This window comes from Festucalex cinctus, chromosome 9 (assembly GCF_051991245.1).
Source record: "Festucalex cinctus isolate MCC-2025b chromosome 9, RoL_Fcin_1.0, whole genome shotgun sequence".
NCBI classification, from domain to species: Eukaryota; Metazoa; Chordata; class Actinopteri; order Syngnathiformes; family Syngnathidae; genus Festucalex; species Festucalex cinctus.
In genome coordinates, this window is record NC_135419.1 from 16,748,448 (window position 1) to 16,771,953 (window position 23,506).

The 23,506-nt window shown below is 39.7% G+C and overlaps 1 protein-coding gene across 3 annotated transcripts; it reads right to left on the bottom strand.

Annotated features, from left to right (window-relative positions):
* Positions 1–6,447: 6,447 nt before the first annotated feature.
* tlx2 (T cell leukemia homeobox 2) lies at positions 6,448–23,239 on the bottom strand. 3 transcript variants are annotated; one of them, XM_077532074.1, is made up of 5 exons: positions 22,277–23,239; positions 13,240–13,467; positions 11,626–11,863; positions 7,130–7,310; positions 6,448–6,980 (listed from the first exon to the last, which is right to left on the bottom strand). In XM_077532074.1, the coding sequence occupies exons 1-5, from the start codon at positions 22,803–22,805 to the stop codon at positions 6,969–6,971; spliced, it is 1,188 nt and encodes a 395-aa protein (XP_077388200.1). In that variant the 5' UTR covers positions 22,806–23,239; the 3' UTR covers positions 6,448–6,968. The 3 variants fall into 3 exon arrangements, with proteins under 3 accessions (XP_077388200.1, XP_077388199.1, XP_077388201.1); XM_077532073.1 differs by having other exon boundaries at positions 7,078–7,310; XM_077532075.1 differs by lacking the exon at positions 13,240–13,467 and having other exon boundaries at positions 7,078–7,310.
* Positions 23,240–23,506: the final 267 nt, after the last annotated feature.

Consider the following 23,506-nt stretch of genomic DNA (forward strand, 5'->3'; position numbering starts at 1 on the left):
CCACCAATATGATGTATTCCCAAATTGCAACTTTAATTTTAGAAATAGCCCCTCGTAAATACCATGTGTGTTGTTTGGAACAAAATAAAACAGACATTTATGTGGTTGTTAAAAAAAAATCCTGACAATAACATGAGATCAATTTTAGAACATTGAAGGAGAAATTACCTGAGTAGAAAATTGTAAACTTTATGATGGCATGCTGTTGGCTTGAAGTAAAACAAACGTGCAAATTCCTCTTTTATACTCAGTTTGTCTTATTCATCACCTCATACTGTATGCCTTCATATTTCTCTTCTTAAACCGAGCGTGCAAAGATCACCTTGACCGCCCCTGTGTTTGAATTGCCGCCGAACCGTATCCGCTCAGAGTGGAATTGTGACATGGCAGCCAGCTGAATGGCTTGTCAGTTGCCTTTCTAGCCTCATGTCACCGCGTTTGCACAGCAGGTGTTGAGTCACATGCGGAGGCAAAAAAAAAAGTGCCGATTTTTTTGACCCGACAGGAATGACTTGTCTTCATGCATGGCCGAATGCTTTGAAGGGGAGGCACATCTGCACGTCGGCGGCTCACTCAACGCTTTTTATGGGGGGTGAGTGATAACGGCTGAAATTGATATACATTTCATGTGCAGAGAAACTTTGCCCATTTGCTTTTCGCTATTCACCTATTTGCACTTTTTTTGTGGAACCTAACCTTAGCTATTTGCTTAAAAAGTCATCATACTCTGGCATTTGTGCTCTTTCTGTAACTTTCTAAGATGCCACAAGATGGCGACAGAGCCCTGGCTAACATGAAAGTAGTAATTTGTGTCACCAAAGTATCTTAAAGTGATGCATCTGGACTAAAAGACTTCAATGCTTCAAGTGCATAGAATTCAAAGAGAATTGTCTGGAATAAAATTAGTCGCACTAAGCGTCAACAAAAATGTCAACAGAACTTGTGACTGAAATTTATGAGATGGTCACATCAAAAGCATGTACCTCAAAGCATAATGACAAAAACAAAAAGACCTTCCATAAAATGTCTAATTTTGTTTTTTTACACTTTGATGACTAATAGAAATGTTAAAGTGTTCTCTGTGCACTTACAAGTTTTATGATGGCAGCAAGCCAAGCCTCAAGTGAATGCTAATGAAAATAGCATGAAGCTAATTTCACCAATCTCCAATTCTGCTTCTTATGTGTCAAAGTCAAAGTAGTTTTGTTATTTCATCATTATTTTTATTCAGCATTTAACTTATTTTCTTCTTCTGTAGCAATGATGTTTAACGATATTGACATATTTAGCCTCAAGCAAATGCTGCGAACCAAAATAGCATGTAGCTAATTTCACCGATACTTGTAAAACACAACTCTTGATGAGTAATTATTTGAGTTGGACAGATTAATGTGACTTATTTTTTTATTAATTCATTTTCTTTTAACGACTTATGTGTGGTGCTTACACTAAGAACAAAATTTAGCGACCAAGTCACTAAATTATGTGACTTTTCTAACCTAAAAAAAAAAAAAAAAAAAAACATAATTCGGCTTATCAGGAGAAAAGTACAAAGTAAAACCCAGAAGATGAAACAACAACAACAAATGGTTTTGAATAAAGTCATCGTTATTCGCTTTGTTTGTAAGGTAAGCAGGAAAATCAATTAAGATAACATGTTAAAATATATCATGGTCTACTCTGTACATTTAATAACGCTTGAGCTTCAAGAGCCGTGCAGAGCCGAGCTGTGTAAAACATCATCAAACCTGCGGAACTGCTGGCGTGCAACAACTCGCATGTATTGCGTAAATAAACGAGCGATTCGCCAGAAGTTTTAATACGTGACCAAACGGCCGTCGCTGCACACAACAGCTGGGAATGGCGTGGCGTGGCGTGGCGTGGCGTGGCGCGGCGAAGCAGCGAGCCGGGTCGAGATGCAGTTAAATAAACACGTCGGATAAGCCGCGTCTTTATTTAGACAGCCTGACGAAGCTCAGCATTGTCGAGAAAGTAGCAAATGTTGCACTGGGAGCAACGCATGAGCCCGAATTTTTACATGTGGATTAGTGAGGGATAAACAGTTTGGGCAAGCGGTTTTACTTGTTTGGATTTGTTATCTAAATAAGGCTTCATTTAGCAGAAAACAGACGTGTCAAGCAGTTGAATTGTCGTTTGAATTAAATAAATATTGGCTTGCATGATTGAGTGGATTATAGCGGGCTGCAAACAAGTTGTTTTCTCTTTGGAAATGGTATGTCAACAACTTTCCATCAAAACAAGTACCGTAACAAGTATCAAAAAGTTTTTTGATTTTTTTTCATGCACTAATTTGGATTGGAAGATTCAAAACAAGGACACAGTTATTACGTCTATTAGAACTGTGTCTGCAAATCATTTTTATGAAATGTTGTACAATCAACTAATTAAAAGTAAAAAATAATAATAATAATACATAAAACATAGATGAAGCGATTGACAGGAGGAACTCGGAATACGGAAACTGTAATACAAACCGTCTGATATTTTATCTCTGTTTATCGGTAAACGTTCTCACCCCTAAATGTAACAATAATAATAATTTCGTCACGCAATTTACCGGTACTGTATATAACAAAAAAATTGTACTGGTGGTCCATTCATAAAAGATTCCACATTTCCATTACAGTACTTGCCATTTTTCTTACTGAGTCTGAAATGTGTATGTCTGAAATTTTATCACGGTTTAAACTGTCTTTTGTTGCATTGTTTTCTTCTTCTACATTTGTGCCTTCTTTCTCTATTTTGGAGTTGTGTCTGGGCATGTTCAATACCACTACTACCTTACCGATGTTAGTACGAGTATTGACTGTTAGTGTTGAGTATTCACAAGATAACTTACTTTTTGACACATATAACTTTAAAGGGATACTTCACTTATTTAGTCCATTATAGCAATAAAAAGTTAATATTTTGTCTAGAATTAATTTGATACTTTCATTATTTTTCACGTACAATTAGTACCTTTAAAAACACATTTTGCAACACATTTTGTCGACTGAAAATGACATCACAAGGGCTCAGGTAACCAATCACAGCTCACCTGTTGGTCATGTGACATTCGGGGGGCGGCATGGCTCACTGGTATGGTGGTCGTCTCCCAACCCAGAGGTTGTGGGTTCGATCCCAGGCCATTGTGACCACGTCGAAGTATCCTTGAGCAAGATACTGAACCCCCAATTGCTCCTGATGCTGCGTCATCAGTAGGTGAATGGGTAGTCAAAAATGTAAAGCGCTTTGAGGGCCATAAAAAGGCTTTATTTTTTGGACTTTTGTAGTTTTTATAAATGAGCGTGCCAGCTTTGTCCGGATGTTGAGCGAGGACGCTGTCTTCAAATGTTTGCGAAAGCCTTCACCCAGAGAGTCCAACCTTACTTCAATATTCAATACCGGCAGCTTGCAACAGTGTTTACAGTCAGGCTGTCTGCGTCCCCTCTGAGCTCTGCTCAGTGAACCGTGGCCAATTCAATGGCCTGCCTGATTATGAGTTAAACGTCTCCAAAGAATGGAGACAAGTGACGGCCGCAGACCGAGCGTGACACACGCTGTGTGCCGAAACAGTTGTCTGGTTGCCCCGCAAACACAAGATAGGAAGTCCGATACTCCGCTGTTTGTTCATAAAGAAGACAGAGATGGGGGGGGGTAGGGTGAGAGCGCCACGACGAGGGATTAAAAAAAAAAAATCTTTAAGCACCTGCAGTAAAACACAATGCATGCTTATGAAAACAGCCAAGGCAGGAATTTTTCCAAAATGAGCCAAGTCACGTCTTCAAGGCGGCCGAGACAGGCGGATGAAAGCGGCACAGAGGAAATGGGGGCAGAGGGAGGCGTCACCTGGAGACCGGGCCGCTGCTGACAGGTTCCCGGCCGAGCGAGACGCCCCGAAATAACGACGGAAAGCCTCACGGGGGCTGTCGGGGGGGTGGGGGGTGGGGGGGGGGGGGGGGGGGGCTAGTTGCCTTCTTTAGTTTGCAGACAGCTGTTGGCGAGCACATCATCGGCCTTTCTGGCTGACAGATTAGCGTTGACGTCTCTTCAAAAACCGACTTGGCGTTTAATGGGAAAGGTTTGGGGTGTCATGTGGTCTTGCAAGGTACGTTTTCATTTCGCAAAGACTTTCCCCCCCTTAAAAAAAAGTTCCACAGACAAACATCCATCCATACATTTTTAGTAGTCAATCACAGGGGACATTGATCCTATTTGCAAAAAGGTTAGGGCGATTCAGCTTGTGGATGAAATTTCAATATGAATCTAATATGATCTACGACCTTTACAGGTGAACTTAATTTGACCTTTAAACTTTTGAATGTACATGCCCAGTTCCTGTCCTCAAGGGTCACTGTTCTGCATGTTTTAGATCAGTGGCTCTTAACCTTGTTGGAGGGACTACACCTCAACCAATTTCTGATGCACGTTCATCAAACCCTTTATTGAATTTCAAGAAGGGGGGTTTAGGGTGAACAAAACGATCAGGGAGAGTGGCGTTTTCATTGAATCTGGCTCTCCGCACCTTGAATTCAGAAAGTATTGCATTTGTATTCGTATGTATCTTAAGGAAGAGTTCCTTTCGCTTTGCTAGCTATCTAGCTAGTTATGAATTGCTCAACTTGACATTGCAAATCACGCAGCTAGGACACTGACTACAATCACTCAACTCGATATTTATAGAGCACATTAAAACAACCACAGCTGTTTTCTTAAGAGAACAGCTGGGGTGAGCAGATAACGAAAACAGTAGAGGCCCCAGAATTGAGCCCTGTGGAACACCATACGTTCCGTTATACATGTGAATTCATATTGCACATATTAGTACAACCACTTTCTTTTTTTTGCTTGACATAGTATGAAGGGATTACAATTATAAGAAATGACGATGTACCGATTACTGGGCGCACCAAATAGGCCGAGCAGCCAATGATGGCCAATTAGGGCATATCATCACACTCATATGAGTCGGGTGCGTGTTTTGACCTCCGCCGAACCCCTGGGGTTCGATCAAACACAGGTTAAGAGCCACCCTTTTTTATGTTTCCCTCTTCCAATGCACCTGATTCAGATGGTCAGCTCATCAGTAAGGTCTGCAGAAGCCTTAATGTGTGTTCATGCCCCAACGAAGATCCGAAAGCTTTCCCAATGTCTTTGCAGTTATAAAACACTGGTCCGCTAAGATAAACAGAAAGACCACAAGAGTTTTTAGTGGAGAGGAAGCGAAGGCGTGGCCCGTTTGGTGTGACGTCACAAGAAGGCACGGCTCATTTACGAGCAGGGAACCTGAATGAGGTGTTTACTGCACTTTCCAGATTGCTCATCTCGTGTTATGACTTGGCTGAAAAAACATGTGGCCGATAGGAAGGATCCGCTGATAAAGGAATGTTTATGGCTAGCCCATGTCATTTTTTATTTTTTATTTTTTTTGGGGTCACCTTGACGACAACGGAAGGCTAATAATAACAGTCATCCAAACGCTAATCCACGTTTTTTAATAAAAAATAAATGAAAATAGAGTCTGAGTTTTCTCCATATGTCTGTGATGTCCATAAGCTCAAGTGTACTATCCCGCCTCAAATCCTGGCCAATGGTGAATGCTGATTTTGTTACTATGACTACTAAGGGTGGAGCTAGCACCTTGAGTACCGATTTGTCCAGTATTTATGTAAAGCACTTTATTAGGCTACGTTTTTTTTTTAAGTGCTCTTTAAATCAAACTGAGTCAACTTGAGAATTATTAAAGGAACACAAGACTTATGAAAAACTAACCAGCTATTCTGTGAAATGGTTCATTTCAACTCTTCCCTGAAAAATTGTCAATTTATATTGAGCAATTAGCAATTATAAGCACTTTTTTTTTTTTTTTTTTGCGTGAAGTACTAGCTGTATCGGGCATTTTGGACAGTTACGTGATCATCGTGACGTATGGCGTGCGTAAGATACAGATTGAATGACATGGCTGCCAGTGACAACAAAGAACTTACGAGGAATTACCGCGTCCCACGGCGGACATCAAAGATGGAATTACGCCTTATAAAAGAAGCACTTCTTCAAAAGCAGTACAGCCGCGGAGGACACGCCAAAGATTTGTTTCCAGCCGAAAGCCGGATGAAACTGGCAGATCCAGCGAGTCGAAGTGCACGGTCTGCTAGGATAAGCTACATGGCGTGTGCTAAGCACGCTTTAGCCCACATTAGGAGCGGCCACCCCCCACAAGGAATGACATGAAATCTGGCGTGCTAAAGATTTGACAGAATCAGAATTGGTGCAGTATTTGGGATCGAAGTCTTTTTCTTGCCTGTTCCGTCAGCAAACTCCAAATGAGCGAAGGCGGCTTCCATATACGCATCACGATCACGTGACCAGGTAAATGGCGTTCGCCACGGTATGTTCTTATTTTGATACTTAATCGGTTTACAAGAAGATCCAGGGAATAAGATGCCAGAGATATGTTGCACTTTAATTCTTTATACACAATGCCTAATCCAATACTGGAAAATGACTTATAAGTCTTGTATCCCTTTAAATGTATCCTTTTTCATCCCGACTCAAATTGCCATGACCCATAATTACACAAAGAGACAAGAAAAAAACAAGAAGCTTTTCGTTGTTTCCCAAAAAAAAGTCACAATATCATTTAATATAAAACACCTTTTTCAACGGACCGTCGTGAGGAAGTCCGTGTTCATTAGGAGCGCCGGCGATCTGCAGAACTCCCAGCCAGCGTATACAGAAAAGGACTTTATTAAACATGCATTTTCATTTCTTACTACAATGTACAAAGTCAAAAGGAGAATCCAGGTGTTTTTTTTGTTTTTTTTTGCAGACATGGGCAGAAAAGTCTCTGCATCCTCTTGAAGATTCCAGCGGTAAAAAGGGAAGATAGAGGGATTTATCAGTCTTGATAGGTGGGCATGTACACAGGTGTCCATTAGTTAGGGGGGGGGGTCCCTCCTGCCATTTTAGACCGTCAGCTGAAGGGAAAACGGAAATGTGGTGTCAGGCAGGGAAAATGACTCAACACGTAGACTACTCACAAAACGTTGGGCAACATCATTGGCGTCTACGTACCCGCACGCACACACATTCACACGACAGATGCCACGGAGGTGACGGACGTCACCTTATTGTCATCCGCCCAGGGTTGCAGGTTCTGCAGGGCGTACAGGGAGGAGTTGTGCAGGCAGAGCGGGTCGGGCTGCAGGGGCTGGCTCAGGGTCTTCTGGAAGGCTTCCTGCTGCAGCTGAAGCATCAGCCGGTTGGCCTGCTGCCTCTCCGCCTCCCGCTCCTCCGCCGTCTGTCTCCTGGTCGGGTAGAAGAAGACCGGAGAGGGTTTTAGCATAGACACGTCTATGTGGCAGGAGCAGGGCTGTTGTGTGCCTAATGTTTTGTCCAGTGAGAATCTCATCAAACGACAGACGACTGAAGCAAAAATAACTGGTAGCCATGTTGACATGAAAAGTATTGTTTGGAGACTGACGCGCCTGAAAGCTGCACATTAGCATTTATATTTCCTCGCCACCTGTGTCGGGGGGGCGAGATGACAGCTGATCTGGCTGAGTGACAGGCGCTAGCGAGGAGGGAACGTGACTGGCGGGCGGGCAGGCAGGTGTGCGGCTCAATGTTACACGTGTTAACATGGAGACGCGCATCCTTTATGGTGTGTCGGTATTACCTGCGACTCTCAATCTTGCCGAAAAGCAGAACCTGTTTGTCACTAACCAAAACAGCAGCAAAGGGACCGTGTCTCAGACAGACACAATTAAAGCTTGTTGGACATGAATTCTCTGCACAGTTTTATGGTGAACTTTATGCTATGGTCGAGCTAACCATGAACACAGAACTTCTCATGAGAACTAATTTATACATTGTTTTCCATTGAAAGCATTTTTGGGGGGGGATGACAGTTAAAAACACATCAAAGTGCGTCATCCACCATGATTGTTTGGAGTACTCCCATTTCCTCCTTATGCAATGGCGAAACTTAAGTGAAGCTTACAAATGTAAAGCATGAAGTGAAAGTGTACAACTTACTAAATGAAAACATAAAACTTGAGAAATTTTAATGAAATTTTAATGAAAAATGTATTATGTAAAAAGGAATAATGGCATTAGGTTGAATGAACTACCTAAGTTAAAACTTTACAACTTGAAATGAAATTCATTATCAAGGCAGAAGGTGTCGTATAAATTAACCAATTAATTCATATTTTTCTTACAGTGTTTTTATATTCATTAAGGATACACAGAGAAAATATTAAGGATATTCCACATTGTTTTTAAAAAGCTAGCTACTTCCCATAGCTAACTTTTCCTCTTCTTTGCAAAATAGTAAAGAGTGACTCAAGAGCACCTCTGCTGATGGCAGCCGAGTAGTGCACTTCTTTTTAGCCCCTTGTAAGTTCTGTTTAATATCCATACCAAAAAATATACATAAAAAAAAAAAAATCAGTAACCAGGCTGGCGTGAAATGCTGTGCCAATAGCACCAAAGAAGAAAATGATTAGGGCGGGTACGAGCCCTCACGCAGGCGCGCACAGCAAGCTGCGGCCATTAACCACGCGTTATTGCTAACAGCATTACCATAATGTGGTTGGCTGCCTGCTGATTCGATCACCATCTTGTTAGTTAGCGTGCTCGTCACGCAAGCGCATCCCTCACGTTGAGGCTAGCAGGTGCACGCTGCTACGATGACGACGGCGGCGGTATCAATCTCGGTCAAACGAGGAAGTGGGTTCAGGGCTGGGAGCTTATTCGTCGTGACACGCCGTTTTGTCTGTGCTCGTTTTACTTGTAGGCATTGAAACTAGCTTTTGTTGTACAGGATTTGCACGAGAGTTCGTGGAGGGTTAAAATAAGGTGGATTTCTGTTTGTTGATATTTGACGACTCACGAATGACCAGTTTGAAAGCAAAGCTTTGGCAACGTGAACATAAAACGTGCTCCTGTAAATACTAAATACTGAGTACTGTGTTAACACAAAAGTGTATTAGTTTTTGTGTTTTTCACGTTTCATTTTGATTAGTTCTTAGAGTGGTTTTGTTAGATTTTATTTTGGGTGGGCGAGTACCGACACTAGGAGTCATATCAGGCCGATACCACCCTTCGTTCAAGGTATTGGATACTCGCGGTGTACCACCACGATACTCAAAGTAAAAATAAATAAATAAAAATAGGGCCTAGAGTAAATCTTCCCCGACAGTAGTTGGTGCTATACTGCTGCGGTTTGTTCATACAGTAATTGTTTGTTTATCTATCAAAAGCGAGTACTCAAAAGTGTCAGTACTCGTACTGGTATCGGTCTGAAAGAAAAGTGGCATTGAACATCCTTAGTTTTTATATTAGCTGTATTTTTATTTCCAAAAAATGCTTTGCTTTGGTTAGTTTTTATTAGTTTTTGTATTGTTTTTTTTAAATATATGGAATATTTCTTATCTGCAAGATTTTAAAAATTAGTACAGTAAGTATTGCGTAAAATAAACGATGACCAAAAATATTCCTTACGCCGTAAAGTACAGCTGTCATAAAACCAGCTGAGCTTTTTTTCAATTTTTAACAAATATTTTATAATACCTATAAAACACTTATCGTCTAAGTGACAGTATTGCTCTGTAAACACTTTTGCTTATCTGCTGACTAACAACCAAAACAAAGAATACTCATTTTTGTGTGAGCATCGTGTTGCTTCGTGGCTTCAAATGTGCTTTTTCTTTTTTTTTTTTAAAGGAGCTGTCACTTTAAGGTCGCGGGTTGGATTTATCACACGTTCACCTCCAAACGATTGCAAGCAGCGCACGCGTCTCCTCCATCCGGCGAGAGGCTTTGAGTACAGTATTGCTGCGGAAAGCAGCTTTCTAAAAGGCCTTTTAGGAGGCTCCGGTAATTGTGCTTGGTCAAGCGAACTGGCCTCCGCCGGCCGAACAGCTAAGCAAAATCAAAAAAAGGGAGCACGCCGTTGTTGCCAGGCGCCTCCGACGCTTAAACCGCGACGGCCATTTTGTGCAACATCGGAAGTTACTTTGGAACCGAGGGCAAAACAAAAGATGATGTCCATTTAGGGCTGGATGAAAGTGCACATGCTGTTTTGATGGAGCACCTTCGGGCTCCCTTTCATGAGTTATCATTACACAGAGTGCTTAACAAACATATTAGAGCGCCACTCATCAAGAGGCCATCTAGCATCATGAGGTGCTTTATTGCGGATTATTTCGATTTTCAGTGCGCTCTCATGGGTAGACCATTTTGGATTGGTTTTGCTTTGAGTCTCAAAACTGAATTCACCATCCAGCATCATTAAGTGCTTTAATGCGGTTGATTTCAGTTTTCAGTTTGAACAGGAAAGACACATTTGAAATGGAATGACTTTTGTAAATAAATACATAAGAGGCTATGCAGCATCATAAACTGTTTTAATGCATATTCTTTCGATTTTTAGTAAACGCTCAACAGTTTACCATTTTGATGTAATTTTGGTTGAAATTTCAAATTGCTCCTTGCGTAAAAGAGGAATTGTGGATGGATTCAATGCGTATTCTTTCCATTTTCAGCCTGCCCGTAAAAGTTTACCATTTTGCTTTGGTTTTGATTTTAACTTTCAACTCCTTCATTCATGACTTAAAACCATCTCTCGTACAAAATAAGAGGCTATTCATTATTATAAAGCGCTTTGCTTTGTTTTTTTGTGTTTTTTTTTTCCATTTTCTGTCTTTAAACCACATCTCATGGGAATATTACCAGGCTATGCACCATTGTGAAATGCTTTAATGCAGATCATTTCCAGTTTCAATGACAACAATTTACCATTTTGAACAGGAATGGCATATTTCAAAATGAATTCTACTTCAACTATTTTAACCATTTGACTTGTATAAAGAAGAGGCTATCCAGCAGCATATACTGCTTTAATGCAGTTTCTTTCCATTTTCACTGAGCTCTCCAAGTTTGACCATTTTGAACAAGAATGATACATTTCAAACAGCTTAGAACACATTACTTGTGACCACCTTGTGGAAAAATAAGAGGTCATCCAGCGCTATGACGTGCTTTAATGCAGATTCTTTCCATTTGCAGTCTCTCTGCATTTTACCATTTTGAATCGGAATGGGGAATTTCAAACTAAATTTTGCTTTCACCACATAACTTGTATTAAGTAAGAGGAGGCTCTCCAGCATTGTGCAGTGCTTTAATGTATTTTCTTTCGATTTTTATTAAGTGTGTTCTCAACATTTGACCATTTTGAATACAAATGACCAATTTCAAACTGTATTCTCCTTATCACGTGTCCACGTTGTGAAAAATACACAGCCATCTAGCATCATGATGTGCTTTAATGCGGATTCTTTCCATTTTCAATGAGCTATCCAAGTTTGACCATTTTGAACAAGAATGAAACATTTAAAACAGCTTCAAACATATCACTTGTGACCACTTTGTGAAAAAGAGGTCATCCAGCATCATGATGTGCTTTAATGCAGATTCTTTCCATTTTCATTCTCTCAACATTTTATCCTTTTGAACAGGAATAGAAAACTTTAAACGGCACTTAACCGTTTGCTCTGTTGATAACCAAAACACGCGTTTAATGGTCTGAAGTCAGCGGCGTAGCATCGCAAGTCTTACCGCCATTTTGTCCGCCTGTTCTGAAACCAGGTCTTGACTTGGGCGTCCGTCATCTTGAGGGCCTTGGCCAGGGTGGCGCGCTCGGCCGACGCCAGGTACTTCTGCCGGTGGAAGCGCTTCTCCAGCTCGCAGATCTGCACCCGGCTGAAGGACGTGCGGGGCTTTTTCCTCTTGGGCGGCGTGCGGTTCTGGTACGGGTGGCCGATGCGGCGGGTCACGGAGAACGGCGACAGGGCGGCTGGAAAACGGACAAACACCATAACAGGCTCTTTTTTTAATGTTGTGGTCAGACACAAGGAAAAGCTTACAAACGATTGTAGTGAATGACAGAGGTACTCGAGTCACATGATTTGCGATTTTTAGGACTTGCTGGCTAAAACTTATGAAAGACTCGACTTTTTCCCGCCTCTGGTGATTGATGTCCCGGATCAGTTATTACCATCAAAAGCCAGAAAGAAACGATTTCCCAGGAGATTTGGTTTGTTTTCCCGTCTTTAGCTGGATGAAGTGATTGCCAATTTTGTGGTACATTTTGGGCCTCTGAGCAGAGGCCCAGAAGCTGCCAGTTGAGGACGACGATTGTAATTACGATTGCCAGTAAATCAATAAAATCACATTTCTCTGAAGGAAAAAAAATGGAGGAAGTTGATGGCTGCCCAGGATAAAAAAAATAAAATAAAAAAAAAAAATAGAAATGCTGCCTTTCATAAAAACAGAGCTTCTACTATATCATTAAATTAATCATTTAAAAAAAAAAAAAGAGGTGCGCCTTCTCTGTCAGGTATGGCTAGCATTTGGTAGCTAATATTTTTATTGCTTTGCCTGTATTTTGATCAAGATTGCATGATTTAAACAATCACTTTTCGAGGTTGGGTGTAGGGTATAGATGTGTACCAACTAGCTTATCATTCTTTTTGTCATATTTTGATCATGTTTGCGTTGATGCTTAAAGTCAACAAAGTTATACTTAGAGCTAGTAAATATTTTATTTGATCACACTGTTTGTCTTTTTTTTCTGGAGCAATTTTTTGATGTTGAATATCAGATTGAGAGGGGTGCACCATCTCTGTCAGATTGTTTGTTGATTTTTGTTTTTTTCTGTCATATTTTGCTGCCTTTTATTTGGAATTTAGTTTTCTTTTGCGTTCATGATTAAACATTGATCCATCGGCAGCATAATTATACATACAGCTTGTAAATATTTGTTGTGTTTTTTTATCTTATCATGCTGATGCCATTTAATGCTGTTTGCTCCAGTTTTCAACTTTTCTTTTTTTTTTTCTTTTTTTTTTAGGTTGTGTATAAGAGCCATCATGGTTGCTATACATATATATTTACTTAGTCACATTTTGATCAATGCATGAAATATAATGCCTTTTAAATGGTCGTTATTTTGCCATTTTTCAATGTTGTGCATAGGAGGGAGGGGGGTGCGTCATTTGTTGCCAAAGCGGTGACTCATTGGCCAATTAAACCCTACTCATATTTGATTATTATATGATTAAACACATTTTTTACCTTTTTGGTTTGCATTGCCTTTTGTTTTGAAGGTGTGTATATGGCAGAGTAGGGGTGCGTCATTTGATGTGCATTCGGGCGAGGGAGTGGACTCACCTGGGCAAGCCCCCTTTGGGAAAGAATAGTCAGCGAGGAGGCCATTGCCGTCTCGCAGGTGCGCGAGCTCGGGGTAATAGCATTTAGCTAAGGTCTCCACCGTGCTCCAGACGGGGACCCTGCCGATGTCCCCCTTGGGGAGAGGGCAGAGGGGCCCGGCCACCGCCGCCGCCCCGTTCCCCGGCCCCCCCGCGACCTCTCGTGCTCGGCTCTCCTCTGCCTGCTCCCCTAAAGGAAAGGGAGACACAGTGAGGTCCCGCATCTGGAGCACAGCAGTCGGGCCTCCCCCAACGGGCAGGTGTTCATAGGCGCCCCACGGTGGCTAATCGCATGAGGGAGGAGCCGAGAATGATGAACACATTTATGCTTTCAATTGGAAACGTTTGACGTCTGCCATTTAGTAAAACAAGTGACAGAGAGCATTGCTGGGGATGACAAGTCAAAGCATGCTAATCAGCATAGTTGGTCACAGGGTTGCTCAAAGATGAAATGAATAAACATCAGCATAGAAGACTTCATGGTAAGAAATTATGTGAAAAATGACAATAAAACAAACCTGCAACATTATTGAAAGGCATGTTTAATGATCCCATTATGACCATGTTATTTGTCAGAATGATGCATGCAAGTAGAGCCAAGTCATTATTTACTAGGGATGTAACGATAAGAGCGATATTGTGATATCGTAATATTAAAACTGCCACAATATCGTCGTCGTCATGTTCACGATATTTAAATACAACACATCTGTTAAAAAAAAAAAGTCAGGTTGATTTCCATTTGTGCAGTTCTAGCACCCTCTGGTGGCTATTTTTTTTTTTTTTTTTTTGTGCAGTTTAATTTTCATCAGGGATGTTTTGGCCCTTCTATGTTTAAAATCTATACTAATTGTCAGATGAAGGGGAACGTAATATGCCTGTGAAGCAAGTCAACATATGGAGGAACTCAGTGTGTGTGCATTAACAACATAACATAATAATAATAGTGACATAATAATAAAAAAGAATAATAATAACATAACATTGATGTTATGTACAAAAGCACAATAGTGTGCTTTTTTTGTATGAGCTCATTTTTTTAAATATTGCCAACCTCCCTACAATGTCGTGATAATTATCATATTGTGAACTTCATATCGTGATAATATCGTATTGTGACATTTGTATATCGTTACATCCCTATTATTTAAACTTACCAAATCGATCAATAATCCATTTTTTTAATAGCTTGTATGTGACGAAATTGTACCTTGATTTCAATTCAAAGCTGCAAATATATCTTAAATATATATTTAATAATATGTTTTTTAATTGCTACAAACAAAAGTTTTTACATGCCACAGATTTATGCAAAATTTTAAAAATTGCTACAATACAATTGTCACGACCTGTTTGTAGCATCCAAAGTACAAAAATGTGTGATTATTTTAATTTCTACAAAAACCAACAAAAAATATTTCTAAAAAAAAACAACACTCTCCAACATTTAAGCTAAATTTGAAAATTGCTATTGCTATTGCTAAAATTGCATTGAAATGTTTGCACCCTCTACCAATTTCTTCCAAAAGATGAGACTGTGCACTGAGTGTAATTTAAAATCAGAAAAAATAAATACATATATTTTAAAAAAATATACCATAATCTAGAATATATTTAAGAATTGTCCAAGCAATGTTTTTGCACCCTCCAGATTTACGGATATGCAAAATGTGTTACAGTTACATTTTTGCTCCACCTAGATGGTGTGTATTGTCCAAATGATGAAAATGAATTTTGGTTGTTAAATTCAAAGAGGAAGTCAAGTCACATTTTTCCAACATGTTCCCCCACAATCCCAAACACGACATTCTGATTAATTTTGCATTTGTAGAATGTGAATTAAGACGCAAAATGGAGCCGTTTTTCCTCCATGTCAGGAGGCGGCCATTTTGCCAGTTGCTGTCACATGAAAAATGACATCACAGTGCCTCAGGGTTCAGGGAACGACCAGTCACAGCGCACCTTGTGAACGTCACACGAGCAAACTCAGAAAACAGGTGAGTCGCGATTGGTCATTATTTGAGCCTTGAGCAACTGTGATGTCATTTTCAATCAACAGCCAGTGGCAAAATGGCCGCCCACTGAGATGGATGAAAAACCAGTAGATTTTGGTGCTTAAAGGGATACTTGACTCATTGAGCCATTTTCAGCAGTAAAAAAAAATAATATTTTGTCTATAATTAATGTGGTAACTTCATTACTTTTCATGTACAATTAATACCTTTAAAAAGTATTTTTTTTCTACTTGTTGTCAACTGATGATGACATCACCTGTGCTGAGGAAGTAGGTAACGAGCAATCATGGCTCAGTTTGCTGAAAACAGGTGAGCCGTGATTGGTCGTTACCTACTTCCTCAGCACAGGTGATGTCATCATCAGTCGACAGCAAGAGGAAAACAGTTTTTATATAGGTGTTAATTGTACATGAAAAATAATGAAGTTATCAAATTAACTCTGGACAAAATATTACATTTTCACTGCTGAAAATTGTTCAGGTAGTGAAGTATCCCTTTAATAACGCAATATTAATTAAAAAAATAAAATAAATACAATGTTTGGGGGACCACATGGAGCATAATGTATTTTAAAAGCAGAAATCATTCATCTAAGAAATATATCATATAATGGATATTTAAAAAGTCACAGCACCTCCCAAAAAATCGTAATAATAATCCAAGCGCTACAGGCTATTTTTACTGATATTTGTATGAAATTTTACAGGTAAAATATTGTTTTTCAAACGTGCTAGTTTGAAAAACAATATTTTACCTGTAAAATGCACAATACATGGATGAGGATTTAGTTTATTTTATCGCATCATTTAGCATTTAGCTTCCCTTGTAGCGAAACTTGCAGGCCGTCTTATTTGCCTTCCTTCCTGCTTGCTTGCGTGCTTGTCTCACTTTCGCTGTCCAAGTATTAATAACCACTTCTCATCTACATCATAAAATATCTATGAATACTGTCTATTTTGTCAGGCGTGGGATAAACACACGATCAATGCGTGTGTAAGGGGATCGCTTTTGGCCATAGATCCACTTGGCCAACCACCCACCCGCCACACATTCAATGTGACGGAGAGCAATACAACCAACCTGAAACCATCTGCTTCTTTGCTCTTTCATTCTTTCTTTCTTTCTTTCTGTTTGGCCACCAAAAATAAAAAAAAATCTCACCTGGAGCCCAAATGAGCGTAAACATCTGTTCAGGAGTCGCCTGAGCGCCGCTGATGCTATTTGGCAACGGCGCACTGCGTTCGAGGCTCTCCGAGCTTTGTGATTCCAAGACGGATTGCTGCAATTTGAACGTCGTCGTGTAAATGACAAGCGCATTTAGCCGCATATTGCTCTCTAATGATGTTCCCTAATTTCCGGCATGTTTTTTTTTTTTTTTTAATACGAACATCATCAGGTTTCACGATCCGTAATTGTGAAGTGGTAATTGTATCCCCCGCTAAAAGATTTCTTGGGGGGGACGGACGTGGGTGGGATTTTTATCATTAGTTTCTGATCCCTTGATGCCGCCTAAAGATGCTCACACATGACCTAATTTAGTTTTTAAAGAGGACGTCAATGTTAAACATTTCTTGCCAATAATATGTTATATGTGATCTCACGAGTCTAAACATGACATTATGATTAATATTACATTTGTGGACTATGACTTATGCAGCACTATCCAGCTGTTTTTATCAATATCAAAAGGCGGCCATTTTGCCGCTTGCTGTCGACTGAAGATGACATCACAGTTGCTCACGGCTCAGGCGACCAATCACGGCTCACCTGTTTTCTGAAGTTGAGCTGTGATTGGTTGTTACCTAAGCAAATGTGAAGTCATTTTTAGTCAACAGCAAGTGGCAAAATGGCCGCCTTGTGATATTGATAAAAACTGCTGGATTTTATTTTTACATTCATATTCCACGATATTTAAACTAGTGGGGCTACTTATTATTGTTTAGAATTTTTGGGGGTGTTGACTTCCTCTTTAAGCCACATTTGACTATTAGCGACTTGCGCTGAACCCTTGTAGTGCCCCGCTTTGATTTGGGATCATTTTTGGGGGCAAAAAATGTGTATTCTTCACTGGAAATTACAGTATTCAATTCATACCATACATATAAATACGTTGATTGTTAGACTTCCAACAATTTGCTCCCTCATATTTAACGCGATAAGCTGAGATTGATCGTCCAATTGTTATCATCTGCTCAAATCAAAAGTGATGCAACGTCGCCATCTACAGGTACCTGTTAGTCATTACACTGTTTTACAAACCTGAATTTTACAGACAAGCTGAGCAACACCCTGCTCCATGTTGAAAATATATATTTTCTTGTTGTTGTCTATCAAAAATATTGTTTGAACCACAATTTTGCACCATTATGGGTTGTTCCAATTCGGAAGCTCCACTGTTTTTGACCGTTTCAGGTTGCCGTATATTTTATTTGAATACATTTTTTTTTCACTGTATTATTGTGAGGCATAAGCAGTTCAGAAATGGATGGATGGATTTCTGTGTCCTTTTTATGACTTGCAGGCCTGTTGAGGTTCACAAGCAGCGCATCTGGCGTGCACATAATGTTCTGCGTTAGATGCTATTTCGGGCCATCTGCCTGCTAAATAAAGAAGCGGGCATGTAGAAAACAACATTCGGGTCGACGCCGGAAAAGATTGAATGGAAGACTGGAATTCATAAATGCAACCAGATGAATGCATTGCTCATCCATTGACATCTAACACTTAATACTTGAGTGATGGGGAATCACTTTTCCTGTATATCGACCTGCCCCCCCCACCCCACCCCCCCCTTTTTTTTTTTTTTTTTAAATGTGCTGTACCCTCAAGAAACATTTTGTTCTTGCAACCCCCATTTTGCTATTTCCAATGCCATTATACTCAAACCAATACTACATGTGTAGGGTGAAAAACCAAAAAAGAAAAAAAAATCGTATATGTTTCTATATCCTACACACCATACCCCAAATAAATGAATTATTATTATTATTTTTGCAACCCCTACTTTTTAACTACTTGCATATTTGCAATACCATCTAAAATATGTCCAAAGGATGAAAAAAAAATATATATATACTTTTTTGTTCGCCAGACCCCAAAGAAATTTATATCTAAACTGCACTAAACAACATTGAAAAATATTACCTTTAGTTTGCGGCATTTAGTGAACGAATGGTGACCTCACTTTCTGCAATTATTTCAATCTGTTGGACGCTGCAAATCTGGAAAATTGATTGGCAATAGGTTGTCAATTTGGGGTTGCATATGGTATTTAAGAAGGTGCGAAAATTTGGATTTAGTCACTTAAAAATTCATTTATAACTTATTCTTTATGCCATCTTGGGGTTTGGCAAATTTCAGCTGTATTTTATTGGCTGAAAATGAATCCATATTTTTCTTGAGATCTATGGACGCAAGATTATATAAAAAATGTTTATGATTTCTACAGGCCACACCCCTAAGAAATCCTCACTAAAGCTGTGCTAAAACACACCAAGTGGAGTATGCTATATAAAATGTCAATTAATTTTCATGCCTTTAATGCAAACGAAAAAAAAAATACATCTTAGGACAAAACGTGCGTATTTGTGCTGGAACCCAATTTGACCGAAAGCAAGAAAATGTGTGTCGTGTATAATAAAAGCAGGTGTGCGTGCGCGCGCGCGTGTGTGGTGTAGGCCTACTTAATAACACTTCTCAGTGACAAAGCGGCTCCCCCCCACACCCCACTGCGGATATTACCTTTTCTCCGGCAATCTAATAAATAAATCCGTGAAGGATTGTAACGGGGATATTGAAATAGAACATGAACATATTGTACAGTGCTATTTATTACCGTGCAGGCGTTCAAGAAAAGGAGGCAGCACGTTTCGGACTGCTTGCTTGCTTGCTTGCTGCTTCTTTTCGAATTGATGGCGACAAAGTGGACGTGATGGCTGCTCTGTTTTTTGTCGCTTGTCGTATTATGATGACGAGTCAGCGTGGAAAAGAACATTCAAGGGGAATGCATCCGAATGGATTTTCAAATCAAGCAAGGAAGTTTTGGATTTAAACGACGAGTAATATTGAAGTAATAACAAATACTGTAAATCTGATACCGAGTAACATTAAAACAACGTCTATTAGTTATGGAAACAAAAATCGCAAGAAACGTGAAATAAATTTAAATTTCACAATTGTTCTATTTATGGCTTTAAACGCGTTTTGTTTGTATATGCATCGTCAAAAATTCTACATGGAACAATTATGCAGTTTTCCAAACGTGCAAATAATAATAATAATAAATAATACTAATAACAACGAAAGAAACGTGAACTAAAGGTTGTCTTTTACCATATTTTTTCAGTAAAAATCCAATTCATGCAGGAAATTTGAAATGAATTTTAGATTTTAAACGTCTACAGATAACATGCAAATACTGTGGTAAAATATTTTTTTACGTTTTAAAAAAATGCAGAAAGAGAAAATAATGTGCACATTAAAACATGAAAAAAAGAATAATGCACATCGTTTATTTTTCATGTCTGCTAAACTATAATGACTTCATTAAAAACGTCTTATATTTTAGGTAAAAAAAAAAACAAAAACGTGTTGTGTGTGTTAAAATGTGGGTATAAATAACAGTACGTACAAGAAAGGTTAAGCAAAATTCGAAGTTATGACATTTTATCTGATGGCCCAAACAAACAAAAACGCCTTACCACAGTATTTGTGAATCTATTCAAACATGAACACAAAATGCATTAAAATAGCGCTGTTTTTTTTCTTCTTTTTTTTTTATTTTTTATTACGTTGTCGATTTCTTCACAAAACGTCTTCCAGCTATCATTTTGCATACAAAGACGTCACGCGTGAAGAAAATCACACTTGTGCAAACCAAATCGTGCATTTCTAAAAAAAAAAAAAAAATCTTCTCATCTCGTGCACGCGCCTTTTTAATTGGGAAGCCATTTTCTGATCAATAGGCGACCCACACGTCATGATTGCAGCGACAAAATGGAGGAATTAAAAGGAGACATCATCAGCGAGTCTTTACACGAGTGCAGCCTTTTGCAGTTGACAACCCCCCACCCCCCTTCCTCCCCCTCTCCATCATATATTAATAATTCATCGCATCGAATGAACGGAATGGTCAATATTTAATAGGAGGGTGGGAGAGGGGGGGCATTTTCATCTTCATAACTGCGAGATCACGTGACACCCACACATACACTGTAGACTAATTAATAGCGTCATTTAAAAACGTTGGAAATATGAATTATGTTTTTTGTTCCCCATCTTTACACGCCCTATTAAAATGCTTTTTAATGTATAGAGAAAACGGTCTGGCTCAAGTTTGATTAGAATATGGATAAATAATGTATACAATGTATAATCAAAGTATACATCGTCATGGAAGTCGAAAAGCCATTGATGTGATTCATATACAATAATGGAAGTCATTCATATTTAAGATGATACAGTTGGCCTGTTTTTGCATATAGAAATTCATGGGGAAAAAGTAGTGCTTCGGTGTTTTGAATGCATTGGATTTTTATGCAGTTTCTACATTGAGTATAGAATGCAGTGACAACATTATTTGTTGGGAAATGAAAGTATTTGTTTATTGTTTTGCATTTTAGACATCTTCATTGCAGCTCTGCACTTGTTATTACTAAAATACAATTGAGACTTTTTAGGGAAAAGTATTACTAAACGATAAACAATACGTAATAATCCTTTCTTAGTCTCAAGGTGGAAAATTGTGTTACAAAAATAAAGTATTTATTTTTAGTAAAAAATAAAATGTGATTTTTTTTAATACTATTTGTCATAAATGTCACTTCTGCAATTTGCCATACAACAAAGCAAAATATGTTTGTTACTATTATTATTATTATTATTATTATTATTATTATTATTATTATTATTATTATTATTATTATTATGAAACAACGCCTCTTTCCATTCCTTTACGCCAGACACAATTTGTGAGTACTTGTGTGTATTTGGTGGTTATTGGTGTATTTTTTTTAATTTTTTTTTTAACTGTGCAAGAAGTTGTCACGTGAAAGTTTCCGTTTGCCATATACAAGCAACTTTAAAATAAGTGCATGCACGTTTATGATGTTTAAAAAATACATCACACCTCATTCACAGCATATTTTGAAAATTCTTTCCCATTTTTGTTGTTGTCGTCCATTATACAAAATTTACAAAAAAATGATATGGTATGAAAAGAAATGATAGTTTAGTCTGTATTTGGGGCCTTGTAACCGTTTTTCTGGGGCTTTATACTTATTTTTAGAGGCTCTATACTAAATTTGTGTAGTGATGCAAATTGCATATTTTGGGGCCTTTTTTGTAACAGGTCTTTAGAGAGCAATAACTGCGAAAAAAAAAAATGATGCGTTTTTTTTTTTTTTTTTTTTTAAACCCATGCTTTTTTTAATGTTACATTTGTGCCAATTCTACATACGTTTTTTGAGCATGTTTTTGATGTTTGGGGATCTTGATTTTAATAAGGTTTCCTCTTGGGTTTTATTTTTCTCAAAATACTGCATTAATGCAAAAACATTTTCTGTGCATATAATTTGGGCCTTATTTCAATAGGTTCTCTTCTTTTGGAATTGCTTTACAGGAAAAATGTTGCAAATCATTTTTTATTTTTTATTTGAATCCCTTTAAACACAAAAAATCTCGTTGAGTTTTACTTGTTTTTTTTTCAACCACGTAAATATGTAAAAGCACGTTTTTGAGCATTTTTGTGCATATTTCAGGGTACTTTTTTTAAATAAAAGTTGCTGTTGGCTTCTTGTTCTCAAAGCATAATTATGAAAAAACACATTTTATGAGATGTGTGCACATTTGGGGGGCTGGACATGGTGTGCATGTATAGTGCTAAAACAACAACACGTTTTTGTGCCTATTTTTGGACTTTTCAACCTTGAAGCATCATTCATGCATTAAAAAACAACAACAACAACAACAAAACCAGTGATTTACCTGTTAATCTGTCCTTTGCAAACCTCCTGCTGCTCTCCATCCAGGGGAAGGTAAAATTGGCATTGCCCATGGGCCCCATACCGAGGCCGGGCGGCGGCTGATGAACCCCGCCGGCAGCCGAATTGGGTGGCAGGGGCTGCGGCGGCGGCGGCATGGGCCTGTGCGCCGGCACCCGGATCACCCCGCCGGCCCCCGCCCCCGCCGCCGCCGCCGCCGCCGAGTTGACGTTGACGTTCATGTTCATGCTGACGTTCATGTTCATGTTGACGTTGTAGGAGCCGGCCAGGCCCATCGAGCAGGCCGGGTTGTACACGCCGCCGTAGCCGTTGCCGTAGACGGCGTTGGAGGCGGCGGCCAGCGCGGCGTACTCGGGCTCCCCGGTCCGGTTGGGCAGCATGCAGCCGCCCTGGGACTGCTCCGAGCTGTTGAGGATCTGGTCGATGCCGAAACTGATGGGCTCGTGCTGCTGCTGCTGCTGTTGTTGCTGCTGGTGAGTTTGGTTCACCTCCTCGATGCCCGTGTGCTCCATCTTTTTTTTTTTTTTAATTCTTTTTCTAATAACAAGCAAGTGTGTTTTACCCCCCCACCCTCTCTCACTATATTCGTTGAAGTCTGCTTGCTTTCAAGCATCCATAACGGCCCACAATGATGATAATAACGGCGATAGATCCAGTGCGTAAAACGACCCAAATGGTGCCATCGTTTGCGTCCAAAAGGGGGGCTAAGAGACAGCGTATTCCATTTTACGCCGGCAAGAGTTGTGACAAATCACTTACTGGCACAAATCCGCGCGTTGGGCCCCCGGAGAGCCTGCGAGGGCCCACGGGTGGGGATGCTGCTGGTGCTGAGGATCCATGTGCGTCGAAACCCAGCGGAACCTCGTCCGGAGTGGCGAGACTTTTGACTTTGCAGGCTCGTCGCGGCGAGCGGGGAGACTCGTGTTGCGTTCAAGTGCAGGTGAGACCAGCCAATGCGTAAAAGCTGCCATTCGGCCGAGCTCTCTTCTTCTTCCTCCTCCTCCTCCTCTTCCTCCTCCTCTTCTTCAGCCTGAGTGGACGTGCTCGCTACTCTTAAAGAGACAGCAGCTTTTCCGGCGTTCAAAAGCCAACTGGGGCGTTTGTGGCTCGAAATGATGTCCGAGGCCACGAAGTAACGCTGCAATACGTCCTTTAAGGACTTTTATTGGGAATACACAATAGTTCTAGAAGGAAAGAAAGAAAGAAAGAAAGA

Coding starts and splice junctions, on each gene's coding strand:
- tlx2 (XM_077532073.1), bottom strand. CDS start 22,805: ATGGAGCACACGGGCATCGAGGAGGTGAACCAAACTCACCAGCAGCAA. Junction 11,864..13,239: donor CCCAAAGGGGGCTTGCCCAG/GTGAGTCCACTC, acceptor TCCGTTTTCCAG/CCGCCCTGTCGCCGTTCTCC. Junction 7,311..11,625: donor AACAGGCGGACAAAATGGCG/GTAAGACTTGCG, acceptor CTACCCGACCAG/GAGACAGACGGCGGAGGAGC.